The following is an 18572-nucleotide window of genomic DNA, read 5'->3' on the forward strand; positions in this document are numbered from 1 at the left end:
TTTACCAACTTTTTTATGATTTTTTAATGCAAGACCCCGCTATCCATAAAAAAATTCTTCAGTTCCACCATATATTATGCAAACAGGTGAAATCTCTTTGTGCCCAGTTTCCCACACTTATGTTAAGAAGTTCTGAATCTAGAACCAATAATTTAGGAAAGATGAGGGATAAATGAAGCAAACATTTGCCTAGGTTACCATTGGGGAGGGGCTATTTATAGATTATTTAAATGACCTGCCTTTCTTTTTTACCAATTCATGTGTTTCTGAAGATAAGATATCTTTGGGTAAAGGTACAACAGAATAATTCATTAATGAATTTTAGGGGCAGAGAACAAAGAACACCTTTTGAAGTCACCAACATGAGTCCTGGCAGAGCCTGTGCTATTCCTGGGGAATCAGTGCAGTTAATTTAAGTGCTAAATATGCTTATTAGACTCTCTATCATCAGGTGGGTGGTCCCTAAGTAGAGAGCCTAATTAGCATATATGATACAGAAATTAACAGAAACTATTGCTCAGGGATGGTGGGGAATAGAGAAAAAATACCAACTATTCTGAAATCGGTGAAAGGGCACCTATTGAACAATACAACCAGTTGGTGGTGGAGGAACCCCTTAAGGACACAACCCAAAAGTGCATTAAGGACCAGACACTTGAGACGCTTTAACTTACACAAGTGTTTTTGAGATTGTTCTTTCATAACACATTGTACTTTATGTTAGTGGTAAACACTAAGCAATATTTTTGTATTTATAAAAAAAAAGGAAATGTGATGGAAATTTGGAAAAAAATCACAGACACATAGGCTGACTGCCTTATTTCTCAGCAGGATCAACCAGGTATGTGCCAGGCTGCAGAAACTATATATTGGAACCTGCGGGGGTACTAAGGGGACATTTTGGATGGCGGAACCCCTTGGATGTCGCAGTCATGTTTGACTGCGACATCCAAGGGGTTAAAACTGCCACCAGAGCTCAACTCCAATGGGGGGGGGGGGAGGGTTAAGGATCAGGGTGTTAGCTGTTAGTTTCAATGCCTACAAGTAGAGCTCTTTACCCACCTAAGCCTTTGCCTGTAAGCAGAGATGTTGGGTGATCAGGTAAATTTAATCATAAAAACATCCAAGAAAATAAGTATGAGTACAGTATGAGGAAATACTTGTTTATTTAAGTTGGATCATTTATACCAGGATGAACAACTCTGAGCCCCAAAGCTTCTTTAGTATTGTAAAAATCAGTATTGTGCTAATATGTGAAGTAGTATTTAGAATGACATTCATTGGTAACATTCAGAAGATATAAATTATGATAAGCCATCATGACACAAAGTTGCCCATATTTGAGTTATACACAGATGTAAAAAAGTACATTGCAATACGTACAGTACAGATAGATAGCATACTCCATGTTATTACAATAACCATAGTCTGGGTGTTTGTAGTAGGGACCAGTGACCACTTTTGGTCCTAGGTCTTATTCCGATCCATCTATCGTATACAATGTTGTTCAGGTTTTTACAGACATAATAGAATACATGGTACAAAGTGTTACACTCCAGTAAATGGTCAAGTGCTTCAGAATAATTGGGGCTGCCATATAGAAATTAAGAGTTTTTTTGGACCCATAGAAAAGTATACATTTTTTTTTGCCGTTATAAACTTTTTTTTACGATTGTGATTAAACTGAGCAAATAACCCATAAATAGGTTTAGCAGCACTGTTGAATTTATATTTACCATAAGTGTATAGGTAAGTCCAGTTTTGCAAAAAAAAAAAAAAAAATTGTCACCTTCATCTGTCCTCTACTACTTAATAAAATATACTATGTAAGTGGTAGGGAAATAATGGAAGGTAATATGACAGCTGGACCTGACTACACAAGGTTTGCCTGTAGTCTGTTACTGTGGAGACACAGATCTGCTACGAAAATGTTGGGAATATTTTTAATTGTTAAGATTATTTGAAAAGTTACATATTTTTATTTTACTGAAACAAAAAAGAGGACTTGAAGATATCTAGACATTTGCGAATAAATTGACAATTGGGTGTACCAACTGGGGGTGTATCCCTACTCAGTGCAGACAGTGTTAGACTGTGTAGGTTCACACCCCTTTAACAAAGCAATGGTAATAGCTATTAAATGTGCTTCAGAATTGTTATTTCATGAAATACAAATATTTCCTAAAGCAGACAAGTCCGGATAGGCGACCGGTCATATCTAATTATAGCACGATGTAAAAATTGTACTATTTGAGCAGTAATGATGTGGAAATCTGCTCCTTGTACAAGACATCCAAAAGAGCCAATGGTATCTGAGATTATAGGTATGTTCATGACTGAGATGGTTCTGACCAAGTAATAATATGTGCTGACATCTCCTTTATCTTTTGTGTTTATCAAAAATAATATAAAATGCAATAAAATGATAAAACTGAAGAAATATTCCCTTTGGAGAGTTTTCTCTCATTCTTTTTGCTAGGAGTTTATCCATTTTCAGTTACATACCTCTGTCCCAATCCCTTTGGTTATTTAGGTCTACGCAACTTTGTATAGTTGGCACATAGAGCTGTTCCATTTATCAGTTTGCTCACCTAGTTGGTGTATCCACCGAGCACATATAGTTTTATCACCCTATAATTTTTATAAGGCCAATAATTTCACCTAAAACATAGTATTTGTTTTGGCCTGGTTCTTATATATAGTTATGGTGGTTTGTTAATAAAATTTTATAGAACACAATGGGCCCACTGTTGTTGTTGTTTTTTTAATCTCTTCTCTGTTGTGTCTTCAAAATATAAATGAATTTAGGATGTGATAAATCAATTTTAGTCACAGATCCTAGCCATTCACTATATGTTTTACTGTCGAATAATACAATCCAACCCAAGTGGGCTTTATATACAGTGTATATATTGCTCTCAATCATTCATTTAGTGAGAGACTTAGAAGATGCCACTGACTAATCTCAGGGTGCAGGGATCTATCACCGAATGGGAAATTTTCCAGATCAGGAAAATTTGACTAAAGGTAAATTGTTAATTGGATACGATCATTTTTACTTCAGTTTTCATTAACAAATATCAGTGGGTTTAATGTTTACTATCAGAAAATCTAGAGAAATCTCAAAAAAAATATCAGGGGATCTAATGTCAAATATCAAAGGATTGAATGTCAAATATTCTTAGAATTAATGTCAAATACTAGACGATCTAATTAGAGATGAGCATAGAAATGAATGGACATAGCCGGCACGCGGGGGGTTAAGCGGCCGGCCACCGTCAAAGCGGAAGTACCAGGTGCATCCATTCATTTCTATGGAACGTGCTGTTCGGATCGGCTGATCCGAACAGTACTTGTTCATCTCTAGATCTAATGTCAAATATCAAGGGAACTAATATCAAACATCAGAGGATTCAATGTGTAAAATCATGAGAATTAATGTCAAATATCAGGGGTTCAATAGTCAAGGGATATAAAGTCAAATATCAGGGGATATAATGTCAAATATCAAAGGTTTGAATGTCAAATATTCCGAGAGTTAATGTCAAATTTCAAGGGATCTATTGTCAAATATCAGAGGATTCAATGCGTAATATCATGAGAATTAATGTCAAATATCAAGGGCTCTAATGTCAAATATCAAGGGCTCTAATGTCAAATATCAGAGGATTCAATGTGTAATATTATGAGAATTAATGTCAAATATCAGGGGTTCAAATGTCAAGGGATCTAAAGTCAAATATCAGGGGATCCCATGTGAAATATTAGGGGAACTAAATTCAAATATCAGCGAAACTAATATATAATATCAGAATATTTAATGTCAAATATCAGAGGCTCTAATATGTAATATCAGATTTAATGTCAAATGTCAGGGGCTCTAATATGTAATATCAGATTTAATGTCAAACATGAAGGGAATTAATGTCAAATACCAGGGGATTTAATACATTTATGCAGTATTTCTGTAAGTGTAGTTAATTATTGCCTTTATAATATTCCATTTATATTGTTCCTTTATTTTCTGATCCAAACCACAACATCAATTTTGCTATTTATAAGTCAGATTGGATTTGTACCACAAATTTTATACACCCTATTAATTACACAGAATTTTTATTGGCATGTCAGTGCACACATAGAAGCCTTCAGGTCTCTACCCCCCTTACATATACTACTCCAGATTACCCCGCCACTGTCTTTTTAAAATTATGAATTGCTAATAATCTTTTCAATCATTTTTAATGTATAAAAAATAGGATGTTTATAATTATAGACATATTAATAATATCAGACATCAGGCCCTGCTTTTGATCTATTAGTCTCTTTTTGAATTGTTTTTTAAAGACCATTTTCATGGGAATTCCGTGATGTGGGCTGAATTTTTGTAAAACAAAATATAGATATTCTGTGTTGCCATTTTTGCTTTAAATTAAGTAGTGAATGTAATGTCATGTACAATTTCCCAGAGTAAACATTTGTATAAAATTCTTCAAAGCAAGCGATATGTTGTCACATATGGGGCAAAGAGGGGATCTTGCAGACAAAAGGAAATTCACGGTTGCAGCTGTTGTCATTCCAGGAACGTAGAGCTGTTGAGAGAAAAGCAAATTGTATAAATTGTATAAATTAGATAGAATATATATATATATATATATATATATATATATATATATATATATATATATATATATATATTGTATAAAAGTATATAAATTCTATCATGTCATGTTATGTCGATTTTTCTCACATCTATACAGGTGCAACTATTCATTCTACATAGCTTGCCTTTTTTATTTTTGGCAAAGATTATACATATCTATATCTACCGTATTTTTCGGACTATAAGACGCACCTAGGTTTTAGAGGAGGAAAATAGGGAAAAAAAATTTTGAAGCAAAAAATGGTAAAATATTTAATATATGGGAGTTGTAGTTTTGCAACAGCTGCAAGACCACATTGACAGGTGACCCTGCAGCTGTACGGGGATGCATAGAGTGTTTGTTTGTTTTTTGCGGGGCCAGATGTACTTTTTAGTTTACCATTTTGGGGAATATCTATTGCTTAGATCACCTTGTATTGAAAAAAAACCCGGCGGTTTATGATATATGATTTTCTACTGTTATATATATTCTAGGGAAAGGAGGTGATTTAGAACTTTTATTTATTTCATATTTTTATTATATATTTTTAAAGCTTTTTTTTTTTTTACTATTTTGTTCCCCCCTGGGGGCTTGAGCCTGCTGTCGCTTGATTGCAAGTCCCATAGACGGCAATACAACTGTATTGCCGTCTATGGGACATTCTGAATATTAGTATTACGGCTGGTCATAGACCCAGCCGCAATACTAATATATAGCAGTGACAGGCCTGGGAGCCTCATTAGGCTCCCGGCTGTCACCCGAACAGGTCGGCTCTTGCGATATCGCCGCGCAGGAGCCGGCCTGCAACTTCACAGGTACGGGTCCGGTGGGGACCGGCCCCGGGGGAGAAGGGGCCACCGATACTGACCCGAGGGATAGACGCCATCACAGGTGCCGGGGCCTGAGACATCGCTGCGCTCCTCTGCACTGCATGAAGCCAGCGGCGGGGGGACGGAGGAGGGGAATAGCATCACTCCTGCCGCTGCTGGCTTCATGCAGGGCAGAGGAGCGCAGCGATGTCTCAGGCCCCGGCACCTGCATCTATCCCTTGCCGGCATCCGTCTCTCTAGTACAGCAGATGCCAGGCGCCACATTCGGACTATAAGACGCACCCTTCTTTTTCCCCCAAATTTGGTGGAAAAAAAGTGCGTCTTATAGTCCGAAAAATACGGTAAATATCATGGCACCTAGCATCCAGAAAACAGCTCCTCCTGAAGCTGCATCTCCCTTCTCCCCCATTTTCCGTCTACTATTTTCTGTTTTACACCTGATGGACTGTTAGATGACTGACAAGGTTTTAGAAATGTCTACAGGTTGGTGTCAAGGTGATATTTGTAATATATATCACAAGTTTAATGTATTCACACATGTATGTCAGAATTCTGAAATAATAACAATATCTATGTACTAAAATCAGAATGGGCACATCTACACTGATTGCTCATGAATGGTGAGCCGTGGAACCCTGAATTTTTTTTTATTTATTTTTTAATAGGCCACTACTTGCTGGAATAACCCCAGCACGTAACAGGCCCTATATGCTTATGATCCCTGCTTCTGCTCATGTCACCTCTGCTTTCCCTTCTGCGTCTCATATCATGACGCTAGATATATATACAGAGACTCCATTATGGCATAACCCCAATCTGACAGAGCTACTTAGTCTACCTGATGCCCCATCATGGGCACAAACGACAAAGTATCCCTTGGTGATTTCTATGGGCAGGGCATACAATGTTTGAATCCCTGAGTAATACACACAATATTCCGAGAACCCAGTTTTTAAAATTCCTTCAGATTAGACACCCGGTTTACCCAACCTTACACAATGATCTCCAACTATCCCCTTTTAGGAGTACTCCGGTCTCAGGGACCTCAGGGGGTCATTTCTGGGTGTTATGTTCATTTAATTCAAGGTGAGGTGTCTCAATCTCACACACTTGTGTCGACATACTGGAGAACTCTTATCCCTGGCCTCACAGATGAGACTTTCCAGGACCTCCTAGAATCAGCCCTTTACATTTCCCCCTTCGTTAATAAAAAATAATAATAGTAATTCAAGTCTATATGGTGCACAAAAGCTATCAGACACCCTCCAATTTATTGGGTTGGCATCTCGTGGGGTGTATTAGGTGCCCTCATGCTCATTCAGATTTCTGGCACCTGGTATGAGAATGCCCTAATATACAATCATTTTGGAAATAGAGTATAGTTCTCCTATCTGATAGTTGCCTCTTCATTATTCTAGATGAATAAATGTAGTTACACCACACTAGAATTTTTCTCTGTGAATTATTGTTCCTCGCCAGGAAGACAATTGCAGTATGATGGATGGATCCTCACTCTCCTTCACTCTCCTTCCTTGTCCATATGAAAACTAGTTAATACTATTCTCCCCTGTAACCACATTGTATACAAAGGAAGGGTCTGTCCCCAAAAATTGCAGAAGGTTTAGGGCCTATGGTGCAATACACTGCTGACTCAATATACTGCCCCTTCTTTTCAAGCAGGCCTGAGCTCACTGACTATCTAATTGATCAGAGCTTAGGAGTATCCATAACCTTTACTGATGTAATAACTCATTGCCTACTAAATTGCCTGTATTGGGCATATTTGGTCTTTGCCATATTCTATGGTATGTATACCTGCTGACCAGTTCCCTTCCTATAGGACTTCATTAACTGGACTTGATTTGGTTCTGTAGTTTACCTGAGATCATTTATTTGAATCTATAAATCCAGATATGATATGAAATTTTAATTCTTTTTATTTTTGACCAGCCTGTCATACAAACCATCGACAGACAAGCCTGGGAGCCTTCATAAGGCCGGTTCAGATATGTTGTTATAGCGAGAGGTTCAACAGGTCAGGACTTGTGTCAAGTGGCACTGCTATATGTTATTCTATAACTGAAAACGATGGAAAAACGGAACTGAATTGTAACACATGTAGCTATGCTGTTTTTCTAACAGTGTGACTTAGGCTAGGTTCACATCATGTTTTTATTATATGACAAAAAACCTCAGATGCAAACAGTGCACTGAATTTCGGCTTTCTCGATCTGTGCCCTGTGTAAAGAGCTATTGATACCGGTACCGTAGCTCTTCACCGTCAGAAGGACATTCCTGACAGTTTGTCAGGAACATCCTTCCTCACAGCAGCACCTATAGCGCTGTAGTATGAGAGCGGGGAGGAACAGCTTCCTCCACTCCTGATAGTACTCGTCCATAGACGAGTACTGGGGGGACGTTCCTCCCCACTCACACAGTACAGCGCTATAAGTGCTGCTGTGAGGAAGGATGATCCTGACAGACTGTCAGGAATGCCCTTCTGACGGTGAAGAGCTACGGTACTGGTACTAATAGCTCTTTACACCGGGCACAGATCGTGAAAGCCGAAAGTGCACTGAATTCAGCACACTGTTGGTTTTCCAGCAGTATATAAAACCGCAGGTGCCCCAACCCATGAAAGGTCCTCTTTAAGGGGCGTTGTGTAGGTGAGGACAATATGGGTCAGGTGCCTGGAGAAGTGAGGAGTCAAAGATGTCTGTGTTGCAAACCTTAAAGAGACAAATCACAGCTGGAAGAAGTGGTCATGGCAATCCAGAGGGAAGAGATGGGAAATGTGAGCGATTAGTCAGAGACGTCTCCGGTAAGTCACAAAATGTTACGCACTGCACCACTGTATTCACTGTAATGTTACCACTAGCAGCCCCCCCCCCTGTTATTCAGACCGGCGGGGGGGGGGGGGGGCTTTCTGTCATCCACCTCAGGCAGCAGAAAGGCTAGGTTCACCACTGGTTGCAGCCAATTATTTCCATTGGAAAGAGATGAATGAGTTTAGAAATGAATGTCTGCTTTACTTCCAGAAGCAATGTTCCGCTTATTTGGGGTTGTGCCTGATACAATTCACCCCATTTAAGACAACATGGTTGAACTGCAATACCAGACACTGCCTGAGGACAATGTGGCACTGTTTCTTACATAAAATGGCCATTCCATTTTTCATTTCTTGGTTATTTCCTATCTAATAACTTAAAGTGACAAACTAGATATTCCTAGATATTCCTTTAATAATAACAAAATACCAAAAAAAAGGGGCAACACAGTGGCTCAGTGGTTAGCACTGCAGCCTTTCAGCACTGGAGTCCTGGGTTCAAATCCCACCAGGAACAATATCTGCAAGCAGTTTGTATGTTCTCCCCGTGTTTGCATGGATTTTCTCCCATTCTACAAAGACATACTTAGGGTGCATTCACACTGAGTAAACGCTAGCTTATTCTGAACGTAAAACACGTTCAGAATAAGCGGCGTCTAAAGCAGCTCCATTCATTTCTATGGGAGCGGGGATACGAGCGCTCCCCATAGAAATGAATGGGCTGCTTCTTTCACTCCGTGCAGTCCCATTGAAGTGAATGGGGAGTGCCGGCGTATACGGCAAGCTCTGCTCATGCCGGAGCGTACACGCCGGCACTCCCCATTCACCTCAATGGGACTGCACGGAGTGAAAGAAGCAGCCCATTCATTTCTATGGGGAGCGCTCGTATCCCCGCTCCCATAGAAATGAATGGAGCTGCTTTAGACGCCGCTTATTCTGAACGTGTTTTACGTTCAGAATAAGCTAGCGTTTACTCAGTGTGAATGCACCCTTAAAATGGAAAAAAAAATGTGCCGTATATACTCGAGTATAAGCCGAGGCCCCTAATTTTACCACAAAAAACTGGGAAAACTTATTGACTAGAGTATAAGCCTAGGGGGGAAATGTAGCAGCTACTGTAAAATTTCAAAAATTAAAATAGTTGGAGTTTTTGGGTTCAGTAGTTGCTGGGTGCTGGGGAAGGGGAGGGGGTGTTTTGGTTGTCTGTCTGCCCCTTCCCTGAGCTTGAGGACTGTTTTTTTTTCCCTCACTTGGAATTCAGCCTGGCTGAATGTAGGGTATCTGCAGTGCTCCTATTAACCCGTTTCCGACAGTGGAGGAGCACTGCAGATCCCCTATATTCAGTAGACCGGGCACTTTCAGACACAGGGATACCTAATGTGTATGTGTTTCACAGTCATTTTCTACTTTTTTATCTATTCTAGGGAAAGGAGGGATTTAGAACTTTTATTTTTTTATTTTTTAAAGCATTTTTTTTACACTATTTTATGGGAGATTGTATACATGGATATTGTGACTGGTCATAGACCCCCCCTCCCCACCCCCCAAAAAAAATAAAATACTTTTTTTTTTTTTTGCTGACTCGAGTATAAGCCGAGGGGGGCTTTCAGCACAAAAACTGTGCTGAAAAATTCATTTTATACTCGAGTATATATGTTGCAATCCCTATATGAGACTCACAATCTACATACAAATAAATAAATAACTATCAAAAAGAGCAAAATGAATCCCCTGACGCCATAATCTGATTATTACTGTCCGTTACTAAACAGTTGCTCTGCGGTAGACAGCGGCATATCACAAGCCTGGTCATGACAAATTAATATTACCCGCTTAATAGATTTTGGAAGGAAATGAGTAAAAAAGTGACACAATTCTGAATTCCAGTGATCTAAAGGGAGGTATGCAAATGAGTAACCTTTAGATGAAATATGCTAATAGGGAAGTGTCAAACATCCACCCTCAGATGCAGATTGCATTGGCACAGATACATAATGTCACCCTCTATGATAACAGGCTTCTAAAACTAAAACCTGGAATGTTCTAGAATATCACACAATGAAAGCAGAAGAAGGCAGTGCGGTAGATAAATATCTATGGCTGTCATCTAGCAGTGACACAGCAATGGGAGTGTAGTCTGCAGGGTGTGGAAAGGGTTAATGGATGTGCACCAAGGAGGGAGAATTTCTTGAAGAGTGCATTGGTTACATATGTGCAGACAGCATGACCTGTTATTAGGTAGCCAAGAGACATTTTCTGCATTAAGATTTATAGATGGTAAAGGAATACAGATGTGACTTTACTGGGGGGCGGACTGCATGTAAATCACCTCTATTATATAGGTAAACAGATTCTAATTAGAGATGAGCGAACAGTGTTCTATCGAACTCATGTTCGATCGGATATTAGGCTGTTCGGCATGTTCGAATCGAATCGAACACCGCGTGGTAAAGTGCGCCATTACTCGATTCCCCTCCCACCTTCCCTGGCGCCTTTTTTGCTCCAATAACAGCGCAGGGTAGGTGGGACAGGAACTACGACACCGGTGACGTTGAAAAAAGTAGGCAAAACCCATTGGCTGCCGAAAACATGTGACCTCTAATTTAAAAGAACAGCGCCGCCCAGCTTCGCGTCATTCTGAGCTTGCAATTCACCGAGGACGGAGGTTTCCGTCCAGTTAGCTAGGGGTTAGATTCTGGGTAGGCAGGGACAGGCTAGGATAGGAAGGAGAAGACAACCAACAGCTCTTATAAGAGCTAAATTCCAGGGAGAAGCTTGTCAGTGTAACGTGGCACTGACGGGCTCAATCGCCGCAACCCAGCTTTCCCAGGATCCTGAATGGAATACACTGTCAGTGTATTCCCGTATACCCGATATATACCCCCGATACCCGTTCCAACGGTGTGCCCCCCCACCTTCACCCCAGAAATACCCTGCAAGTCCCCTAGCAATAGAATTGGGGCTATATACACCCACTATTTTTGCTACTGCCATATAGTGCCATTGTCTCACTGGGAATTCAAAGAATATATTGGGCTTACATATAACTTCAATTCCAGGGAGAAGCTTGTCAGTGTAACGTGGCACTGACGGGCTCAATCGCCGCAACCCAGCTTTCCCAGGATCCTGAATGGAACACACTGACAGTGTATTCCCGTATACCCCATATATACACCCCAAATCCCCGTTCCAACGGTGTGCCCCCCCACCTTCACCTCAGAAATACCCTGCAAGTCCCCTAGCAATAGAATTGGGGCTATATACACCCACAATTTTTGCTACTGGTATACAGTGCCATTGTCTCACTGGGAATTCAAAGAATATATGGGGGTTATGTGCACCCACAATTTTTAATACTGCTATACAGTGCCATTGTCTGACTGGGAATTCAAAGAATATATGGGGGTTATGTGCACCCACAATTTTTAATACTGGTATATAGTGCCATTGTCTGACTGGGAATTCAAAGAATATATGGGGGTTACGTGCACCCACAATTTTTAATACTGCTATACAGTGCCATTGTCTGACTGGGAATTCAAAGAATATATGGGGGTTATGTGCACCCACAATTTTTACTACTGGTATACAGTGCCATTGTCTGACTGGGAATTCAAAGAATATATTGGGGTGACGTGCACCCACAATTTTTGCTACTGCTATACAGTTCCATTGTCTCACTGGGAATTCAAAGAATATATGGGGGTTATGTGCACCCACAATTTTTAATACTGGTATACAGTGCCATTGTCTGACTGGGAATTCAAAGAATATATGGGGGTTATGTGCACCCACAATTTTTAATACTGGTATACAGTGCCATTGTCTGACTGGGAATTCAAAGAATATATGGGGGTTATGTGCACCCACAATTTTTAATACTGGTATACAGTGCCATTGTCTGACTGGGAATTCAAAGAATATATGGGGGTTACGTGCACCCACAATTTTTAATACTGCTATACAGTGCCATTGTCTGACTGGGAATTCAAAGAATATATGGGGGTTACGTGCACCCACAATTTTTAATACTGGTATACAGTGCCATTGTCTGACTGGGAATTCAAAGAATATATGGGGGTTATGTGCACCCACAATTTTTAATACTGGTATACAGTGCCATTGTCTGACTGGGAATTCAAAGAATATATGGGGGTTATGTGCACCCACAATTTTTAATACTGGTATACAGTGCCATTGTCTGACTGGGAATTCAAAGAATATATGGGGGTTATGTGCACCCACAATTTTTACTACTGGTATACAGTGCCATTGTCTAACTGGGAATTCAAAGAATATATTGGGGTGACGTGCACCCACAATTTTTGCTACTGCTATACAGTTCCATTGTCTCACTGGGAATTCAAAGAATATATGGGGGTTATGTGCACCCACAATTTTTAATACTGGTATACAGTGCCATTGTCTGACTGGGAATTCAAAGAATATATGGGGGTTATGTGCACCCACAATTTTTAATACTGGTATACAGTGCCATTGTCTGACTGGGAATTCAAAGAATATATGGGGGTTATGTGCACCCACAATTTTTACTACTGGTATACAGTGCCATTGTCTAACTGGGAATTCAAAGAATATATTGGGGTGACGTGCACCCACAATTTTTGCTACTGCTATACAGTTCCATTGTCTCACTGGGAATTCAAAGAATATATGGGGGTTATGTGCACCCACAATTTTTAATACTGGTATACAGTGCCATTGTCTGACTGGGAATTCAAAGAATATATGGGGGTTATGTGCACCCACAATTTTTACTACTGGTATACAGTGCCATTGTCTGACTGGGAATTCAAAGAATATATGGGGGTTATGTGCACCCACAATTTTTAATACTGGTATACAGTGCCATTGTCTGACTGGGAATTCAAAGAATATATGGGGGTTACGTGCACCCACAATTTTTAATACTGCTATACAGTGCCATTGTCTGACTGGGAATTCAAAGAATATATGGGGGTTACGTGCACCCACAATTTTTAATACTGGTATACAGTGCCATTGTCTGACTGGGAATTCAAAGAATATATGGGGGTTATGTGCACCCACAATTTTTAATACTGGTATACAGTGCCATTGTCTGACTGGGAATTCAAAGAATATATGGGGGTTATGTGCACCCACAATTTTTACTACTGGTATACAGTGCCATTGTCTAACTGGGAATTCAAAGAATATATTGGGGTGACGTGCACCCACAATTTTTGCTACTGCTATACAGTTCCATTGTCTGACTGGGAATTCAAAGAATATATGGGGGTTATGTGCACCCACAATTTTTACTACTGGTATACAGTGCCATTGTCTGACTGGGAATTCAAAGAATATATGGGGGTTATGTGCACCCACAATTTTTACTACTGGTATACAGTGCCATTGTCTAACTGGGAATTCAAAGAATATATTGGGGTGACGTGCACCCACAATTTTTGCTACTGCTATACAGTTCCATTGTCTGACTGGGAATTCAAAGAATATATGGGGGTTATGTGCACCCACAATTTTTACTACTGGTATACAGTGCCATTGTCTGACTGGGAATTCAAAGAATATATGGGGGTTACGTGCACCCACAATTTTTAATACTGGTATACAGTGCCATTGTCTGACTGGGAATTCAAAGAATATATGGGGGTTATGTGCACCCACAATTTTTAATACTGGTATACAGTGCCATTGTCTGACTGGGAATTCAAAGAATATATGGGGGTTACGTGCACCCACAATTTTTAATACTGCTATACAGTGCCATTGTCTGACTGGGAATTCAAAGAATATATGGGGGTTACGTGCACCCACAATTTTTAATACTGGTATACAGTGCCATTGTCTGACTGGGAATTCAAAGAATATATGGGGGTTATGTGCACCCACAATTTTTAATACTGGTATACAGTGCCATTGTCTGACTGGGAATTCAAAGAATATATGGGGGTTATGTGCACCCACAATTTTTAATACTGGTATACAGTGCCATTGTCTGACTGGGAATTCAAAGAATATATGGGGGTTACGTGCACCCACAATTTTTAATACTGCTATACAGTGCCATTGTCTGACTGGGAATTCAAAGAATATATGGGGGTTACGTGCACCCACAATTTTTAATACTGCTATACAGTGCCATTGTCTGACTGGGAATTCAAAGAATATATGGGGGTTACGTGCACCCACAATTTTTAATACTGGTATACAGTGCCATTGTCTGACTGGGAATTCAAAGAATATATGGGGGTTATGTGCACCCACAATTTTTAATACTGGTATACAGTGCCATTGTCTGACTGGGAATTCAAAGAATATATGGGGGTTATGTGCACCCACAATTTTTACTACTGGTATACAGTGCCATTGTCTAACTGGGAATTCAAAGAATATATTGGGGTGACGTGCACCCACAATTTTTGCTACTGCTATACAGTTCCATTGTCTGACTGGGAATTCAAAGAATATATGGGGGTTATGTGCACCCACAATTTTTACTACTGGTATACAGTGCCATTGTCTGACTGGGAATTCAAAGAATATATGGGGGTTATGTGCACCCACAATTTTTAATACTGGTATACAGTGCCATTGTCTGACTGGGAATTCAAAGAATATATGGGGGTTACGTGCACCCACAATTTTTAATACTGCTATACAGTGCCATTGTCTGACTGGGAATTCAAAGAATATATGGGGGTTACGTGCACCCACAATTTTTAATACTGGTATACAGTGCCATTGTCTGACTGGGAATTCAAAGAATATATGGGGGTTATGTGCACCCACAATTTTTAATACTGGTATACAGTGCCATTGTCTGACTGGGAATTCAAAGAATATATGGGGGTTATGTGCACCCACAATTTTTAATACTGGTATACAGTGCCATTGTCTGACTGGGAATTCAAAGAATATATGGGGGTTATGTGCACCCACAATTTTTACTACTGGTATACAGTGCCATTGTCTAACTGGGAATTCAAAGAATATATTGGGGTGACGTGCACCCACAATTTTTGCTACTGCTATACAGTTCCATTGTCTCACTGGGAATTCAAAGAATATATGGGGGTTATGTGCACCCACAATTTTTAATACTGGTATACAGTGCCATTGTCTGACTGGGAATTCAAAGAATATATGGGGGTTATGTGCACCCACAATTTTTAATACTGGTATACAGTGCCATTGTCTGACTGGGAATTCAAAGAATATATGGGGGTTATGTGCACCCACAATTTTTACTACTGGTATACAGTGCCATTGTCTAACTGGGAATTCAAAGAATATATTGGGGTGACGTGCACCCACAATTTTTGCTACTGCTATACAGTTCCATTGTCTGACTGGGAATTCAAAGAATATATGGGGGTTATGTGCACCCACAATTTTTACTACTGGTATACAGTGCCATTGTCTGACTGGGAATTCAAAGAATATATGGGGGTTATGTGCACCCACAATTTTTAATACTGGTATACAGTGCCATTGTCTGACTGGGAATTCAAAGAATATATGGGGGTTACGTGCACCCACAATTTTTAATACTGCTATACAGTGCCATTGTCTGACTGGGAATTCAAAGAATATATGGGGGTTACGTGCACCCACAATTTTTAATACTGGTATACAGTGCCATTGTCTGACTGGGAATTCAAAGAATATATGGGGGTTATGTGCACCCACAATTTTTAATACTGGTATACAGTGCCATTGTCTGACTGGGAATTCAAAGAATATATGGGGGTTATGTGCACCCACAATTTTTAATACTGGTATATAGTGCCATTGTCTGACTGGGAATTCAAAGAATATATGGGGGTTACGTGCACCCACAATTTTTAATACTGCTATACAGTGCCATTGTCTGAGTGGGAATTCAAAGAATATATGGGGGTTATGTGCACCCACAATTTTTAATACTGGTATATAGTGCCATTGTCTGACTGGGAATTCAAAGAATATATGGGGGTTATGTGCACCCACAATTTTTAATACTGGTATACAGTGCCATTGTCTCACTGGGAATTCCACAAATAATTTGGGGATTCATTCACCCTACATCTCAGGCTCTTGCCATATTCACCCAGGTTGTCAGTGCTGCACCAGCTCGTTCCCAGACAGCTCGGCCCGAAAAACGCGTTACCTATATAGAGGATTTGGACAATGAAGACAACATGTTCTAAATCTAATGTCTGCACCTTCTCCAGAATTAAAATAAAGGCAGCGTTTAACTTTCAAATAGCACTGCACAAAGGAAGAGCTTATCAGCTTGTCTCATGACATGCTACTGAAAAGTTTCATTTGTGTATCTTAATGTAAATATAGTTGTATAAGCTTTTTGGGTTTTAGGCACTGCCAAGTTATTTATTACCACCCACTCCCTTATAATGATGATGACGCCAAAGTCACTGTGGGTGTTCAGAGCTCACAGCTTTGGGTGACATTTGTCTTGCTCTCTGTCGGTACCAGCTGTCTTTTTGGATACCGTAAAGTTATGTTGACTTTATTAACAGCTATAGAAGCTTTAGCCAGGTTGTGACGGTGTGTAACCCTAACAACACTAAGTGGGATACACATTAATAGTCAGTCTATGTACGCTAAACGTATCACTGAAGTAATTTTTTTTCCCTCTCCCCTAATATAAGAAAGGAACAGACATTAGACCTAGACCGGGGTTCGAGGCTTGAAAAAATCCAGTATTATTTGTTCTTCATGATGTGAAATATGTGTTGAAAAGCAACCCAAGATGAAGTCAGCCATGTGTGCCAGTGTGTTACTTGGCATGCCTTTGCTGGCCCCAACTGTAAGGGTCACTCTCCATTTCCTCCATTTTCCACTCCCCTTCACACCATTTGTGGTGAAGCAATGGGATGCACTGAAGTGCACCCTCTAGCCTCGTGTGGGATAGGGACATCAGATGCCACTCCAACCCCCTCGTCTTCCTCCGCCAGCCAACGGTGCGAAGATGAGAGGAGTGTGCTCTGAATGTTTTCTGCCTAGCAGAGGCTAGTTCTCACTTACGAAAATGGCCCCACTTTGACCTGTATATCAGGCACAATGGTGTAGGTTTCAAAGAAACATGGCACCAACAAGTTGGAAAACGTGGGCCATGCGTGGACCGTGTTTGAGTCTGGCAAGCTCCAGATCTGCTACCAGGTTCCAGCCATTATCACAGGCGCAAAAATGCCAGGCCCCAGGTGTAGCAGGGAAAAAAAAATGCCATCTCAGCCAGGATGGCATCCCTGACCTCGGAGGCACTGTGCTGTCTGTCCCCCAAGCTGATCAGTTTCAGCACGGCCTACTGACATCTCCCCATGCCAGTGTTACAGTGTTTTCCGCTAGTAGCTGGGGTGGAGGTTGCAGCTTCGTAGGGTTTCAGTCTACTCCTGCCATGAATTTTGGCCTGGGAGAGGAGATAGGCCACCCCAGTTTGCACCCGGGGAACAGACTCCACCACATTCACCCTGCCTGTCATTAAAGATAAGCACTGCAGCATCCCTGACCACAGGCGCTTGTCCATGTGTCGGTGGTCAAGTGGACCTTGCAGCAAAGCGCAGAGCTCTGGGCCCGACTGATGTTATGGGACACATGCAGGCGCAAGGCAGAGACAGCACACCAAGAGAAGTAGTAACGGCTAGGCCCAGCATAGGGAGGTGCCCCAGCTGCCATCTGCTGACGGAAGGCCTGGGTCTCCAGAAGCATAAACAAACACCAACATCTCCAGGGCCAGCAGTTTATCGATGAGGCTGTTACAGGCTTGGGCATGGGGGTGGGTTGTATTGTACTTCTGCCTGCAATGAAAAGCTTGGGAAATGTGGAGTGGCTGGGAAGAGGCGCATGATGGTGCAGGCCAAAAGGGCGCATGAGGGTGAACTCCCCAATGTGTCAGAGATAGGTGTGTAGGTGTCCTTGCATCATATACTTGCACCATATTTGGCTTTGGAAGTTAATTTTGTGCCAAAAAGTGGTTAAGACAGCGATCCCTCAGCTACTCCCGTTACACTGTCTATTGAAGTTACCATCTGTGGAAGTGGACCACCATTTCTAAGATCCCAAAGGAAGCAGGCAAGAGATGTGCAGTTCAGAAAAAAAGATGAGAAAATAAGTTTAGGCTGTAGAGCACAGAGGGATCGGAGAGGACAGAGCTGGTGTCGGCCAGGTATTCCCACAACATGCGCCTATACTTGTCCCTCCTGGTGACACTAGGCCCCTGAGTGGCAGTAATTTGTCCAGGGGGGCCATTAACGTGTTCCAGACCTA

At 40.9% G+C, this 18572-nt stretch overlaps 1 protein-coding gene across 1 annotated transcript in view; it reads right to left on the reverse strand.

Annotated features, from left to right (window-relative positions):
• Positions 1–1180: 1180 nt before the first annotated feature.
• The window catches only part of CLEC19A (C-type lectin domain containing 19A), a 56687-nt gene continuing 39295 nt past the window's right edge, over positions 1181–18572 (reverse strand). The window contains exon 5 of the mRNA XM_075284775.1: positions 1181–4592. Within this exon, the coding sequence (XP_075140876.1) occupies positions 4513–4592 (80 nt within the window). The 3' untranslated portion in view covers positions 1181–4512. The remainder of the gene's footprint in view (positions 4593–18572) is intronic.

The sequence above is a fragment of the Leptodactylus fuscus genome, chromosome 8 (genome assembly GCF_031893055.1).
Source record: "Leptodactylus fuscus isolate aLepFus1 chromosome 8, aLepFus1.hap2, whole genome shotgun sequence".
Classification (NCBI taxonomy): Eukaryota; Metazoa; Chordata; class Amphibia; order Anura; family Leptodactylidae; genus Leptodactylus; species Leptodactylus fuscus.